Source organism: Macaca nemestrina, chromosome 13 (genome assembly GCF_043159975.1).
Source record: "Macaca nemestrina isolate mMacNem1 chromosome 13, mMacNem.hap1, whole genome shotgun sequence".
Classification (NCBI taxonomy): domain Eukaryota; kingdom Metazoa; phylum Chordata; class Mammalia; order Primates; family Cercopithecidae; genus Macaca; species Macaca nemestrina.
Window position 1 is genome coordinate 80099198 of NC_092137.1, and position 16571 is coordinate 80115768.

The 16571-nt window shown below is 35.9% G+C and overlaps 1 protein-coding gene across 6 annotated transcripts in view; it reads left to right on the plus strand.

Moving 5' to 3' along the window:
- Nucleotides 1-16571, plus strand: part of LOC105465339 (catenin alpha 2) — a 1482339-nt gene that overhangs the window by 450894 nt on the left and 1014874 nt on the right. For all 6 annotated transcript variants that reach the window (XM_011713753.3, XM_071077395.1, XM_011713752.3 and 3 more), the window contains one exon: nt 6222-6328. In XM_011713753.3, coding sequence (XP_011712055.1) covers nt 6227-6328 — 102 coding nt within the window. In that variant the 5' untranslated portion in view covers nt 6222-6226. The remainder of the gene's footprint in view (nt 1-6221; nt 6329-16571) is intronic.

Consider the following 16571-nt stretch of genomic DNA (forward strand, 5'->3'; position numbering starts at 1 on the left):
TTGAGCATAAACTCTGAAGTCAAGACAATTTAGGTTCAAGGTTTTTCTTTTTTTTTTTTTCTTTTTTTTTTGAGGTGAGGTTTTACTCTAACACCCAGACTGGAGTGCAATGGCATGATCTCGGCTCACTGCAGCCCCTGCCTCCTGGGCTCAGGCCATCTTCCCATTTCAGCCTCTGGAGTAGGTAGGACTACAGGTGCACACCACTACGCCCGGCTAATTTTTGTATTTTTTTTTGTAGAGATGGGGTTTCATCATTGTTGCCCAGACTAGTCTCAAACTTCTGGACTCAAGCAATCTTCCCACCTCAGCCTCCCAAAGAACTGGGATTACAGACATGAGCAATCGCACCCAGCCAAGGTTCAAGTTTTATGACCATGAGCAACTTTCTTAACTGTTTTATACTGTAGTTCCTTTATTGATAAATGGGAGATAATAGTAAAAGCTCATTAGCCCATATTATTTTACTCATGGAAAAAGCAATTTAATGTACAGGAGACTCGGTACTAATAATACCTGCCAACTACCCTAAATAGGGGAGAAATTTAAAGAAATAAATGCAAAAAAGGCAGAAAAAAAAGCAATTCAAGGTTTTCAGACTTGATTCTTGAAATGCTGAGGAAATTTAGAAAATTCACCTTATCTCATCTCTCTCCGTTTCTCAGTACATCTGCTTTTTCAGGCATCTTGTCTTGTGAGATTTTCCAGTGGCATCCCTACCCCAGTTGGTGTCTTGAGGGTTAGGATGATATTCATGTAGACAACATTGCAAAGAAGAAAAACCATAACTTTTGCATGTGTAATTATTCCACCGATTTGCAGAACAAATCTTTTAATAATATAATGCTATCACCATCCTTGTTTTACAAACAATGAAACTGAAGTTTTGGTAATGTAACTGACTCAACATCATACGTGCAGAGGCAGGTGAATTATCTCCACAGCTCTCTGATAATGACAGGCATTATTAGTCGTTAACTTCTGAATTTGTATCAACTAAAGCTAGCCTATCACATAATAAAACTTCGTGGAGTTTGATGGCAGTAGTGCTCAGTGTTGGTGAAGAAAAAAAAATCATGAGGAGAATCTGAAGCTGGAGCTTCGTGGAGAGAAAGCAGGTTTGGGTGGTCCCCCCGGCAAATGGAAAGCATCCTGGACTATCGCGATGTGAAAGAACAGTAGAAAGAATGGGGATAACTTAGAAAGGTGAGGCAGAGAATTCCAAAGACATTTTCCAGGAAGGTTTGAAAGGGGAATTTCTGTAGTGAATGATGCATTGCATTAACATATCTGGCATTTGAAGGCATTCCTTGGGGTATGGGAACTCGAGTCCGATTCTACTTATCAGGACACTGTCCAAGGAAACAAGCCCCTTAACCCTTGGTTGCTTCATAGAGGAGCTCGTTTTACTGTGACTTTTCTTTTCTGTCAGGTTTTGTATTTTCTATTATGAGTGACAAGTGGCTGCTAGCATCCTGGCCTGTGCCTCTTTCTTACCACCACAGAAAGAATATGAAATTATCTAAAGTATTACCAGGTGGGCTATATTATTACCTTACATGGATACACAATTTAAAACTTTTCTTTCTGTCTTTTTAATTTTATTTATTTATTTATTTTGGAGAAAAGATCTCATTCTGTTGCTCAGGCTGGAGTGCAGTGGCACAATCATGACTCACTGAAGCCTCAACCTCCCTAGGCTCAGGTGATGCTCCCACCTCAGCCTCCTGAGTAGCTGGGACTACAATATTATGCCACCATGCCCACCTAATTTTTGTATTTTTTGTAGATATTGGGTCTCACTGTGTTCTCCAGACTGGTCTCAAACTTCTGGGCTAAAGCAATCCACTCACTGTGGCCTCCCGAAGTGCTGAGATTACAGGCATTAGCCACTGTGCCCAGCTAAAACTTTTCATGAAGAAACTCTTCTCAGAAATTAAAATTCTGAGAGCTTTCTCATAGGTTTGTAACACTGTGCTGTATGGAAGAAGACAATCTTGTTGTCTTTTGTTATTTACAATCTTGTTTTTCACTCTTTGACTGTATCCAGTCTGTATTCTCTCTACCAAAGGTAAGTAAAATATGATTTTTTACTTTGAATTCAAATCAGTGAGAAAAAATTTATTTGCTTTATGTAAATTTCCTTTTGTGGGCAAACAGACTGTATTAATTGCACCGATGGAATTGAGACAGAAAGATGAAGGGCTCGTGAGACTGCACACTTGATTTGTTCTCTTATTTTCTCGTTTGTGTCAATTTGGTTGTTTCACACAAAGGAGTGCAAATCTGGATCTCTATTTTAATGAGTATTTACCTGTTACTTCAGAGATAAAGAATTGCAAAAAAAAGGAAATTTAAATTTGGGGAAATAATGACAACATAACAATAATAACAAATATTTCCAGAAATGTTAGCATGCTTTCTATACATTAACTTATTTAATCCTCACAATAAGCCTATAAAATCCTTATTATCCTGATTTTTCATTTGAGGAAACTGGAACTCAGAAAGGGCAGGCAATTGGACAATATCACAGAGTTGATAAATTGCAGCGCTTCAATTTAAACAAAAGTCTATTTGATACCATTGTGTTAACTATTGCTGATTAATAGTTAATGGCAAAATCTCAATGGCATGCAATATACAACAGCAGGCATTTACTTCTTGATCATGTGTTGATGGTTTGGTTGGGAGTTGGCTGACTAGGCTTACCTTAGCTGTGCTTGGCTCCAGCTGCAGCTTGGATTCAGGTGTGCTCCATGTGTCTTTCTTTCTTTTTGGACCAGTAGATTATATGTGACTCTTATGGCAGAAGGCAGTAGCACAGAGGAGAAGCCCAACTAAGTAAGCAGATTCCAAATGTCTACTCACATCATATTTCTTAACATCCCTTTAGCCAAAGCCCAATAGCAATGGAATAGGAAAATATTCTCTTCTCATGGAGGTGAGGATGGGGTGGAAATGACTATTTACTGAAAAATCCTCCAATCTACCTCAAACGCCTATGCATTTTCTCTGTCCTTCCTAATTCATAAATATTGAATATACAGGTGGGATGACATTCTCAGTTAGGAGTCACCTTATTGTGTGTGCTCATCAGAGGGGCCACATAGCAAATCATCAATTCCTGTTTTTTGACTACCATTGCCTCCCTTTTTGCTCTAGAGATGCTTGACTCATTTTTGCCTTCTCTGCCCTAATTTGTTCATAATTTAACACTGGAGGCAAAGATCATTAATGAGTGAATCTAGAAGATTATGGTTATGATTACTATCGTGGAATAGAATCTTTTTTTTCTGTTTTCGTGCAATTCCAATTGGCCAAGGCTTTTGTAAGGAAACTGTTCCTACTACAAGGTCTAACACAGACAGCAGAAAGCAATCAAATGTTTTGAAAGTAGCAGGACATAGCAGGACGAGAACACATTTTCTTTTCTTTTTTTTTTTTTTTTTGAGACGGAGTCTTGCTCTGTCACCCAGGCTGGAGTGCAGTGGCCGCATCTCAGCTCACTGCAAGCTCCGCCTCCCGGGTTTACGCCATTCTCCTGCCTCAGCCTCCCGAGTAGCTGGGACTGCAGGCGCCCGCCACCTCGCCCGGCTATTTTTTTTTTGTATTTTTTAGTAGAGATGGGGTTTCACCGTGTTAGCCGGGATCGTCTCTCGATCTCCTGACCTCGTGATCCGCCCATCTCGGCCTCCCAAAGTGCTGGGATTACAGGCTTGAGCCACCGCGCCCGGCCGAGAACACATTTTCTAGAAACAGCAAACTGTAAAGATGATACCAGCTGAAGTATCACAGGCAGGGGAGCTTCTTACCTTGTGCTCAATAGCTGATATGAAGCTAAAATGCCCCTTAGAGGCAACTCAAAGGGAATCTTACATATCAACATCGTGGGTTTAGAGGTGGGGATTTTGCAGTCCCCACCACCACTCCTTTTGTTTGTTGCTAATGTGGTTAGTAAACCAAATAGTGAAAAGATTATGGGGTAGAGACAGAATTCCTGGTTTTAGTCTCAACTGTATCAGAAACAGCATGGCTGGAAAACAGCATTTAAAGTTTCTATGACTTGTTTTTCCACTTCAACAAATTAGTACCATGTAACCTTTTCTTTGCTATTGAATTTTACCTTTGTCACAAGAAATGACTGAAAAGATTGATCCTCAAAGGAATAAATTAATTTGAGTGATTTTTCTGGGAAGTATTATTCTTTTATTTTTAGATTTATAAGGGCTCTGTGACCTTCAGGACTGAAGGCCCTAATTAACTCTTGCTTCTTGGCTCATAGTTGGCTTGAGATCTTTGTTTGAGGAGTATCCCTCACTTCTGCTTGATGCATGCTAGATTCATGTCTCTGTTGTGATTTCCCCAACATTTTTGTGTCATGTTTTAAAAGTTACATAATGGAACAGCTGTAATTTTATGTGCCTTCCTTGATCTATCAGCATATGTCTACAAGCATGTTCATGTTATGGAAATTCTCTGTGCAGTCTTACCCAGTACCTGTCACTATCATGTTACAATGATTTCACGACTGAGTATCCAGCTTTCCTACAGAACTTCCGTGTTCATCATCATTATTATGCCACTTGTGATTCCATCAGAGTTTGAAAAAGGTTCTCAGGGAACTTCTCCAGAAACTTGCAATAGCTGTATCATAAGTACTGGACTAAGATCACGTAGGTACTTCTGGCTTCAGTAGGGATGAAGGTATCCCAGTGTCTGCAGGAAGCATCTGGCATCTTTATCCTTCTATGGCATGAGAAGGTGTGTTGCCCAGCCGCAGAATTCTGTATATGACAGAGCTGCTTTGTGGCAGCTGGTAGTGTGAATGGAAAATGTGTAAAGTGTTTTTAGGTTTTTGGAGGACAGGCAGCATGTCGGTGCCAACTATTGTTGTGATGAAGAAACCCAAATCTAAATCGGTCTGTATGGTTGGATTGCTATGCTCAGTTTATTTAAAACATGGCATTTGGAGAGAGTTAAAATACCAGCACACTGTGTCTTTGCCTCTTCTTTTTTTTTTTTTTTTTTAAGCAAATTGGTTGGGTCTATTTGCAAAAGCCTTAGCTGTAGGAGAGCCAGTAAAGAGGCACATTTCTACTAGTGCCTATTGTGATAGGCCTTCTTTGTTGTGTTAATTCTAGTAGAAATAATCATCTATATTGATTTATAAGGATGGAATTGAATGGGGACATTGGTTCAGAATAAAAGAACAGACATGGACATTTTGATTTATGTTGGTATTAAGACAAATGATTCAGATTCAGTTTGTACAATCTAAGGTTGCTTGTCCAGTGGTTAGATGTCAGAATGTATTTAGCAATTTCTTGATGAAAGAAACACACACCTGATAGAATGTATAATTTTTTTTCGGGGGGGATGGTCTAGAACTGTAATTTTTTGCTTGTTATGTGGAGACTGCTATCTGCATGTCAGTGGTTCTTAGGTAAGAGAGGATTGCTTTAGAGTGAAATAAATAACCTTATCAGTCACTGATTTTATGGGACAAGAATGTAAATGTAGTGAGTAATCAGAGAGCATGTAAATAGTAGCAGATAATTTTTAGAACCATTGGCACTTAGTTTGCAAGATGTCTTTCTTATTTAAGGCACTGAAACTCTTGCCCCAAGGAGTACGATATTCTCATGGGTCAGTTATGATGTGAAGAAAAAAGTAGACTTTTGTTTTAAAGGGGTTCCTACATCTAGTAATCATTGGTGGATTTACTTTGCTTCCTGCTATTCTTTGTTGTTCTCTCCAGACTGACATCGATGCCCCTTCCTCACCTCTCCCATAGTCCTCTCTGTGTTTCTTAATCACAACATGTGTCACAGTGAGACCTAATTGTTCCCATATTTGGCGGTCTCTAACTTTAAACCTTTAGCTACTTGAGGGCAAGACCAAAATCTTTTGCAGCATATAGCAGATAGGTATGCATGCTCACTGTTGAGTAAATGAAATATTTCAGTGGCTATTGGGTCCCAGAAGCGGGCCTAAAGTACACTAGTATGCTGAGGAGACCTCAGTTTTTAATCTGATTCCAAAATTGCCACCTCACAGTGTACTGGTCTGGTTTTCCCATCTCTAATTTGACCAGGTTGGACCAGAGAGGCTATCTTCCAGTATGTTCTAAGTTTCAGTGATTTACTCGTTTTGAATTACCAATGTTACAATTTATTTCCAAGATCATTATTTCTAACTGATAACACGTGTTCCCACAGGGAGCATGACTTCGGCAACTTCACCTATCATTCTGAAATGGGACCCCAAAAGTTTGGAAATCCGGACACTGACAGTGGAAAGGCTGTTGGAGCCACTTGTTACACAGGTAAGGGATGCTTTGAAACCACTTTGTGTTATGTGTGTTTCTATTGTGATTATATCCTGACTCTTAAAAGAACTTAGACATCCTTAAAAGAGAATAAATCATGCCATAATTCCAATTACTGAATATATATTACTGCCTGAACTATGGGCAATCTCATTGCCCTATAACTTTGAAGTGGCTTTTAAAAACTATTCGTATGATTTTTGAAATTAAGTTGATGAGATAATTGAAGAGGGGTCCTTGGTGAAGGGGGCCCTCATTTATGGTAATGGATTCAAAGTCTAAATAAACCATTCCTCCTGCACTTTCAGATGCTAATGCACCGTTAGGAAAAACTGTGTTGACTATACAACAGCAATCTATATTTATTGAATTACTTTTCTTTCAGTTTACAAAGCAGAATTCATCCTCTTGGAATGATGAGATGTTCCATTTTTGTGTTGTCACAGTTGTCACATTTCCACAAGATAACTGTCAACAGAAAAATATCATCAGGATTTTTAAGTGTTATAAGTTAATTTTTAGTGTCTTGTTAAGCATACTCTTTGCTATTTTAACTCTGAGATTCCTGGGATGTGAATTTTTTTACCCAAATTATAATAGAGGCATTTGTATTGTCCTGGGGCTGCTATAACAAATTCCCATCTACTTAGTGGCTTGAAGCAGCACAAATTTATTATTCTAGAGGTCAAATATCCTAGTCAAGGTATTGGTTGGGTTGCATTCCTTCTGGAACCTCTAGAAGAAAATCCATTTTCTTGCTTTTCCCAGCTTCTAGAAACTATGTCACTTCTTTGACCCCTTTCTCTATATTCAAAGCCAGCAATGTAGCATCTTCAAATTTCTCTTGCACTCTGACCTTTGCTTCTGTCCTTGCATCCCATCTCTGAAAATGGTCTCTCCTACTTCCTTCCTATAAGGACCCTTGTGATTATGTTTGGTCCATCCAAATACTCCAGAAAAATCCTCCCATCTCAAGATCCTTAACCCAATCACATCCAAAAAGGTTCCTATTGCCATTTAAGGTAACATATTTACAGTTTCCGGGGATAAGGATGGAGTTACTTTGAGGACTGTGATTCAATCTGCCATAGTTTGCCCTCCGGCTCCCAAAGATTGAGATCCTTCCTTCACGCAAAACACATTTCACCACATTCTCAGGTCTCCAAAAGTCTCAATCAATCATAGCATCAACTCAAGTTCAAAATGTCATCTAAATTTAATCAGCTTAAAAGTCCCAAGTCTCATTATCCAAATTATTTAAATTAGGTATGCCTAAGGATCTGTTTATAATCTGTCCTTGAGCAGAGTTCCTCTCCATCTGTGGAGCTGTGAAACTACAAAACAAATTATATGTTCCCAAAATGCAATGGAGGAACAGGCATAGGATAACAGTTACAGACATTCCTACATAAAAAGGGATAAAGTGGAAGGAAAAAGGAGTTACTAGTCTCAAGAAATGTAGAAACCTACATTTGAAAATTCCATTAGATTTCAAGGCCTGTGAATAATCCTCTGTGGCTTGAATCTGCTCTCTGGGCCTAGTCCAGAATTATTTCTGCATTTTCATGAAGGGTTGCACATATTTTCAACCAGGTATTCTTGTCAGCCATCTCCTACCTGTAGAATTTTGAGTGTCCATCAGCCTTCTTGCATTTCATCCCTTTTCTGCCTATTTCAGTCCAAGCTGATGGTGTTACTACCATTGTAGGAGTCTCAAGAACATTGTGATTTTCCTGTGTACATCTCTAGGATTCACTCCATTAGAAAAACAGGCTCCTCTACAGATCTTTCTTGGATAATTTCAACTCCATTTTTGGCCTCTGTTGAAGTGGCTGAGGGGATCCGTGAACACATGCCTAATCACTTCAAAGAGCCCTGCTTTCACTCGGACCTTTTAATCCTTATAAGTCTCTAGCAAAATGTTATCCAGACATAAAATTGGCTTTCTCTCCAAGTATGCTTTCTTGAAAACACATCTAATTTTAGCCTTTTGAAGTCTTCATAGGTTAACAATTTTCCCAATCATCAAGTCCTGGTCTCTTTTGACTTAATTGTTATTCCCTTTATTCATCTTTTTCCTCTCACACATCACTATTAACAGCAAGAAGCAACCAGGCCACTCTTTCAACACTTTGCTTAGAAATCTCCTCAGCTAAATATGTAACTTCATCACTTGTAATTCTGACTTCCACATAATTGTAGGAATCAGTCCAGCTGAACTTTCTGCCACTATAAAACAAAGATTCTTTTTTCTCCAATTTCCAATAACATGTTTCTCATTTCCTTCTGAGGCCTCACCAGCATCTCCTTTAATGTCCGCATTTCTACCAACAGTCTATTTATGGCAACTTAGATATTCCCCAAGAAGTTAAAGGTTTTCTCTACCATGCTCCTCACTTCCTCCTGAGTCTGCACCAGCAGAGCCTTTAACCAAATCTTTATTTTTAATAACAGTCTATTCAAGGAGATCTATAATTTTTGTATTATGCTTCTCAAAATTCTTCCAGCCTCTTCTCATTACCAATTCCAAAGCCACTGTCTACATGTTTAGGTATTTGTTACTAGCAGTGCCCCACTTCCAAGTACCAACATTTGTGTTAGTTTCCAAGTGCTGCTATAACAAATTTTCACAAATTTATTAGCTTAATATAAAACACATTTATTGTGTAGTCCTGGGGGTGAGAAGTTCTAAGACCAGTGTGGCTGTAGGGGAAGCATCTAGTTCCTTGCCTGTTTCAGCATCTGCAGTCCACTTGCATTCCTTGTTTGCATCACCTTCTTCCATTTTAGAGCCAGCAGCACAATGCTCCAAATCTCTCTGATTTCAGCTTAAACTGTTATATTTCCTTTGTTGAATCTTGACTCCACTGCTTCTCTCTTATGAAGACCCTTGTTATTACATTGGGCTCATTCATATATTCCAGGATAATCTCTCCATCTTGACATCCTTAACCTAAGCACATCTGCAGAGTCCCTTTTGCCATTTCAGGTAACACATTTGCAAATTCCAGGGATTAGAATGTGGACATCTTTGTATGTAATTGGAGAACATTTTATGAAATTCATGCATATTTTTCATTCAGTCATGACTCTTGTTAATCTTCTATAAAAATTTTTGTAAGAAACACCTAATATTGATATGCTCACCTAATACTCATAGGAAATATGTTGGCCACGTACTCAGACTGTACCCTGTGGCCTAGGGTTGATTCATGAATTTTTAATGGTCTGCAGTAAGAACAAAATTGAGGATAAACACTTGAAATTTTTATAGGAATTTGACAGAGTAATTTTTTGTCTGCTGAACCTAAATATAAAATATGTACTTATAATTGTATATGTTTAATTTTTAAAATTATTCATTATGTTGCATTTTACAAAATATTGGTCTGTGAGATATTGGAATAATAAAAATATAGCCTTTCATCATAGATAGCTTGAGAAAGACTGGCTTAGGAGATATGTTGGAGTCACAACAATCTGGTCCAAAAGATACTTCTGCCAGATCAGTTAAAAAGTGAGTGACCTTTTCCTAGCCTTGGAGTTTACACTTCAGAGTACGTATAAGTATATTTAATCCTTATCATACAGATTAAATGAAAGAAAATATTAGAATACAGCACCTGGTATAAAACAAACGTTGAGTAAATGTAGCTTCTATTTTTCCTGTTTGATGGCTATATATTCAGGCTCATGCTAGTCATAAACTTAATACTGTATAATATATGAGAAGGATATAAGTGAATTTGGCATGGGCTAGCACAATATTACACTTATGTAGCCTTATGTATTAAAATTTATATATTTATATTTTACCCTTGAGTTTAGCTTATCTAAATAATAGCACATCTAAGATTATAATTAAAAATTATTTTTGACCGGGAGTGGTGGCTCATGTCTGTAATCCCAGCACTTTGGGAGGCTGAGGGAAGAAGATCCTTTGAAGTCAGGAGTTTGAGATTAGCCTGGTGAACATGGCAAAACTCAGTCTCTACTAAAATTACACAAATTAGCCAGGCATGGCGGTGCATGCCTGTAAACACAGCTGCTTAGGAGGCTGAGGCAGGAGAGTCACTTGAACCCAGGAGGCAGAGGTTGCAGGAAGCTGAGATCATGCCACTGCACTCCAGCCTGGGTGACAGAGCGAGACTCCATCTCAAAAAAAAAAAAAAAAAAAAAAAAAAAAGTCTTTTTCGTGTATCTTTTAGTCCAATTATCTAAAGTCCTTCGGTTGCAGACAAAAACAATGCATTAAAGTATTTTCTCAAATTAAGGACAGTGAAGTGGCTAATTCATATATGTTCACATAATACAGTAGAATGCTTAAAACTTTTCTTGAATTTCATGCAGAGATTTGGCACTGTAAGTAGTCTTAATATCCTTCCAGTCTCCTATCTATGTGCTTTATATTTCCTCCTAGTATTCCATACTGATTTAAAAAAAATTAAATATGTGAATTTTAAGATGGGATTTTCCATATGATATTACTTCCCTACAATACATGGCTGTGTTATCAATACTAACCAATTCTTCCCTTGGAATTAAACCTTCATGATAGCACTGATGTGACTGTTGACCCTTAAAGGACTTATGAATAAGAAAGAAGAGATAAGGAAATATTAGCTATAAACTTCATACTCAACATTTAAAGCAAACTGTGGAACTGTGAGAGGGAACCAAACCAAGGCCCCTGTTGTATCAAACACATACACAACTTTATGAATTGAACAAAATTCATAGCAATATGCAATGATACAGTATGTCCATCGCTATCCCACAGTTTCTAATAAGGATGGATAAGGGATGAAGTGAGAAACAGAAGTTATGGGGTTCTGAGTAAAATTCTTTCACTGTCATGAGAAAAATGACATTAGGAATTTACTGTTGATAAGTATTTAAAGTATCCCACAAAACCTTACCTTATATCAGTAATGATATATATGAGTCCTATACATTTATTTTATAATGTTGAAATGGCAAGATTCCTTTTGGAGAAACTACATTATTAAAATTATGAAACTGCTAATGAGAAGGGATTCATTTTAGGAAGTTTAGTCCTTGAAAGTGTCTGAACTGTTTGTAAATTCAAAAAAGGAAGGCGTTTCAGTAGGTCACATTCTGTATTAAGAAGCTTTATTAGAAAACTAACACAATTTATTAGGCAACTTTATTACAAAACTAAAAAAAAAATTATTAGGAAATTAAGAAACACTCTTAGATAACTCTTAGAACCAAAGGGAAATTACAAACTATATATGAGTTAATGGAAAAGAAGATCCCTTCCTAACAAAATAGACACATCCAGTAAAAGCTATGATCAGTATAGAATTTTAGCTTTAGAGAGCTTTGAAGAAAGAAAACAGATAAAAAATAAACTGTGAATCTTAAGGAATTAGAAAAAGAGCATCAAAAGAAACTAGGAAAACAGAATTTAGTAACAATGAAAACTGGAATTGCTAGAATAGAATGCAAATGTAAAAATGATTAAATAAATGCAAAATTGGATTATTCTTTGAAATGGCCAACATAAACCCCTTGAGGCACAAATTACGGAAAATATATAAAGAAAGAATATATAAAATTATAAATGAGAAAGCAGAAGTAACTCCAGAAGCAAGAAAGGTTAAAAGAAGTTTAGTAGAATATTAGGTGTGGCTCTGCACTGATGAAGCATGAACATCTAAAGGAAGGGAATGAGTTCCTAGAAAAAAATAAATTACTAAAATATTTTCAAGAGAAAGTAGAAAACTGTAATATGCCATTTAAATACTAGAGCTGTTTAAAGATCAGTTATCAAAAAAGCACCAGAACAGATGGATGTATAGTTGAATATTACGACGCTTGTAGCACTGATATTCCCATGTTCTTTAAACGATTCCAACCATAGAAAAATATAGAGAACTTTAATCATTTTTTAGAGAATCATAATTTTAACTTTAAAAATTTAAGTCACATTCTAAAACTTTTTAAAGAAAAGGACAATGATGATTCTATCTCATTTGAAAATTTAAATGCAAAAAAGAACCCTACATGAGCTATTAGTAAATAGCACCCAGCAGTATATGAAAAGATCAGCATATGTGTGAAAAAATAGGATTTTTAAAGAATATATTGGTAGCCTATATTTAGAAAACAAATAAAAATACTTTAGTATATCAGTAGATTATATCACTATATACTAAAAAGATATTTAATAGAATTTTGCAGTTCTTTCTAATAAAAATTCTAAGACTAGGATCAGTCTTTTAAAATAAAGGAATGTACCTTGTAAATTTTGGAAAAGGACTAATAAAGCCCTCTGTGGGATATAATTTTTATATCATTACAAGTAACATGAAAATGAGGTTAGGTTGCTAGATATAAGATAAATATACAAAAAATAATTTTGTATCTATTCAAAGGGAAAGAATTCAAAACAAAGATATTTCTTCATAATTGAAAAATTATAAGGTCAATTTTTTTTCTGTATGAAGCACACATTAATGTTTTAATTTCATTTGCAATTTTGTAATTTATTATATCATTGGAGCAGAGATTGTGGATGTATAGGCTTTAGAGTCAGAGAGGCTCAATTGTCAATCCTGTATTCATGGTGATAGCTTCAGGAGATTACTTAATCGTTCCTTAAATGTAAAATATAGATATAATAATTTCTACATCATAACAGTATTGAAAGATTAAGTGAGATGGTTTAAAGGGACTAGAAATGCCTAGTGCTATGCTTATAGTAATACAGGCTTGCTTTCAGTACCATTTTCTTTACCATTTAATGGTAATGGCTTTCACTTAATAAAACATAGGTGTCATATCTAATACAGGGATTCCTTTGGACACTTTTTAGAAAAAATATTTTAATGGAGATTTATGAAAACATTGATTTGCTTATTGCATTAACAAAAGATAATTAAAACAGAAACCTCTGAAGTTATTGAGAATACAACCTTTACCTTTTCAGGGCACTAATGAAGCACTGGCCATCAAAATGAGACAGAATAGAATTTGCTGAAATTTGGTTCTTTTTTTAAATAGAAGATAAGCCTGAAACTTAATAAATAACACTAAACATCTGATAAAGGAATATCATTAATGTTTAATTAGCTGTTCTAAAGTAGCCAGATAGAGAAAGGACCTCCTGAGAAGAGGAGCTCTCTTTAATCATTTCCAATATTACTTTGAGTAATGTTCGTGGGGCCCTGTGACATGAGGCTCTGGTGAATTTTATAGTTGGACCATTTTAAATTTTACTCCAAAAGTTAATAATTATCTCAAGCTAAATAATTTGCACTTTATATATTTTAAAAACATTTTAAAATTTAAAATTTCAATTTTATAGTTTTAAAAAGTAATCACTTTTCTCCCTCTTTATATATAACTTATTATACCAGTAGTAAATTTTCTGTGACTCACAACAATAGTTCATTACTTTGGTGCAATTAAAATCAGGGAAACAGGAGGTTTATATTTAAAATTAGATTTAGAGCTGAAAGTGATTCCAGAAATAAATGAACACTTAGAAGCAAAGTAACTTCTGAGAGTTCATCCAGTACCTTTTTTTTTTTTTTGCTACACTATACACTTTCTTACAGCATTTACAAAATATAGTATTTTATGCAAGAATTCACTGAAATAATCAAAATATAAAGTGAAGCATCGTTATACTCATTTTTCCATCTATCCAGAGAATATAATTATTGAGAATCACCTTAATTCGTGGTTTATTCATGACATTGACAAATGAATACATTTGGGTTGTTTCTGTGGTGACACTACAGTGTTACCATAAGTTGTGCATGCATTTTTGTCAAAGAATTGAAACTGCATGAAAGGTAAAGAATGTGCTAAAAGTGAATGATGTGAACTCCATTAAGACTGTTTGATCTTTGATTCACTTCAGTGTAGTATGATTAACCCATTTCCAAGTATATTTCCCCATGTTTATTTATTTACCTTCATTTTCATACTAGTTTCCATTTTCATTTTTGGATGATACTTTTCTTGCCTTGAAAAGTATTTCAGTTTATCTGTCTTTAAAAGAAGGTTTTGGGGCTGGGAGCAGTGGCTAATGCCTGTAATCCCAACATTTTGGGAGGCCAAGGCAAGAGCATGACTTGAGGCCAGGAGTTCGAGACTAACCAGGGAAAAACAGCAAGACCAGTCTCTACTAAAAGTTTTTAAATAAAAGTTATCCAGGTGTGGTGGCGCATGCCAGCTTTTCTGGAGGCTGAGACAAGAGAATTGCTTCAGCCCAGGAGTTCCAGGTTACAGTAAGCTATGATGATGCCAGTGCACTCCAACCTGAGAAACAGCATGAGACCCCCATCTCTAAAAAGAATAATAATAAAGAAAACTTAAGGGTGAATGAAGTACCTAATTGAAAAATGCTAAATCTCTGTATCTTTCCTTGTCAAATAAATACATATACAAATAGTATGTGTATATACACACACAAGTAGTATGTACGTATAGACATAGCATGTTTACAAATACAAATGCTATGTATATATAGTATATATTTGTATATATGTATGTATGCATACTATATACATAATGTATATGTATATATATAATGTATATGTGTATATACACATATATAATGTATATGTGTATACCCAAAGTGGTTAATATATTGGAAGCACTTCTTTGAATTGAGGTCCTCTGGTAATTTGTTTGGTAGTTAGTGTGTTTTCCACTTCTGAAATAGGAGTTTAATTAACCAGTGTGTAGTCTGGAATTAGATTAATTTCTGTTTTGGGATTATGCTCAATATTTTAATGTCTGCCACCAGATGGGAGTGATACTCTTTCTGTTATATGGCCAGCTGTGTTGGCCATGTTTTGAAACTTAGTAACGTACAGAACCCTTTTAAAATAAGGAAAAAAGGAAAAAAAAAAAACCCAAATTCCAAAGTGCACTTAAACTAGTATAAACATGGAATTATGTAATGCATGTATGTTTATCCATAAAGAAATTTACAAAATAAGTACAAAAAATACAAAAACAAAGCAATTAAAATCAACATCGACTTGATGGATGATATTGTTTTGCTGAAATTAAATCACTGTGTATGACGTAAATATTGGTGGTGACTGCTCTAGCTCCCTGTCTTTTGTGTTTGGTGAACACACACCACCCTGTGCCATGTGATAAGTCACTTCTTTCCTCACCTTTAGAACCACCTACTGCAAATCACAGCTATTTAGTGCACCATGGTATCACTGCACTCTGTTTAACATAAATATTTTCACAGTTAACATGTGGCATCTGCCCTTGTTCCCTTCTTATTAGCCTAGGAAAATGAAAGTTAAGTAGCAAAACTTGTGATAGCTTTAGAATACAAGCTAACTATACTAACATTGATAAAACTACCTCATCCTCCATCAAAATATTTACTTTCAATAACTTCTAGTATAAACACAGTGATTATTTTATGAATTCTAATAAGAGAAATGCCATTTAGTAGAAGATAAAAGAGGAGTCTATGAAATGACTGTGTTCAATGTACTATTCAACTGATTAAATCCTATTTTTAATTTAAAAAGACATTCTTCGGGTTTCCCCCACAAGATACTAAGGCCCAGTACACCAATCCTGGTTTCTCTTATTTCGCTTACAAGTTATATGTAGGTTGGGGCTCACCCATAGGGGTGATCTAAGATGCTGGACTAGATTTTCAAAACTACTTTCGTTAGAATCTTTGCTTTGCATGCTTATTACTGCTGTGGTCTTAGGAGGAGCTCCTCTCAATGAGTATGCAACTGACCACAAATAATCCCTGAAGAGAAAAAGGGGAGAAGTGCTAATGTTTCTTGAGTAGGTACTAAATGCCTGGTGCTGACCTAGGTATTTCCAGTACTTCTTGTGTCAACTTGGTAAGGTCAATGTTGTTTTATTTTTCTTACAGATAAAAAAAAAAAAAAAAAAAAAGAGCACATAATTAAAGGTCTAAGGTTAGTTAGACTGAGTAGATCTGAAGTTCCTAAGGAAAATGTGGGCTGAAAATACTGAAATGGTAAGTTGGGAGTACATTAACCATGGAGAATGTGAAGGGTAAAAGGGAAGAGAGTGAGGAAATAAATAGGTGAGAAGGGAAGAACTACCAACATTAAACAGACAAAGGAAAGGAAACAAACAGAAGATGAAACAGATTTTTAGAGTAAGGATTTAGTACCTTTTCTTGTTTGTATCACCTAATCTTTGTCCAAATCTGCTGTTTGCTGACATGCACGCAATGCCTAAACAA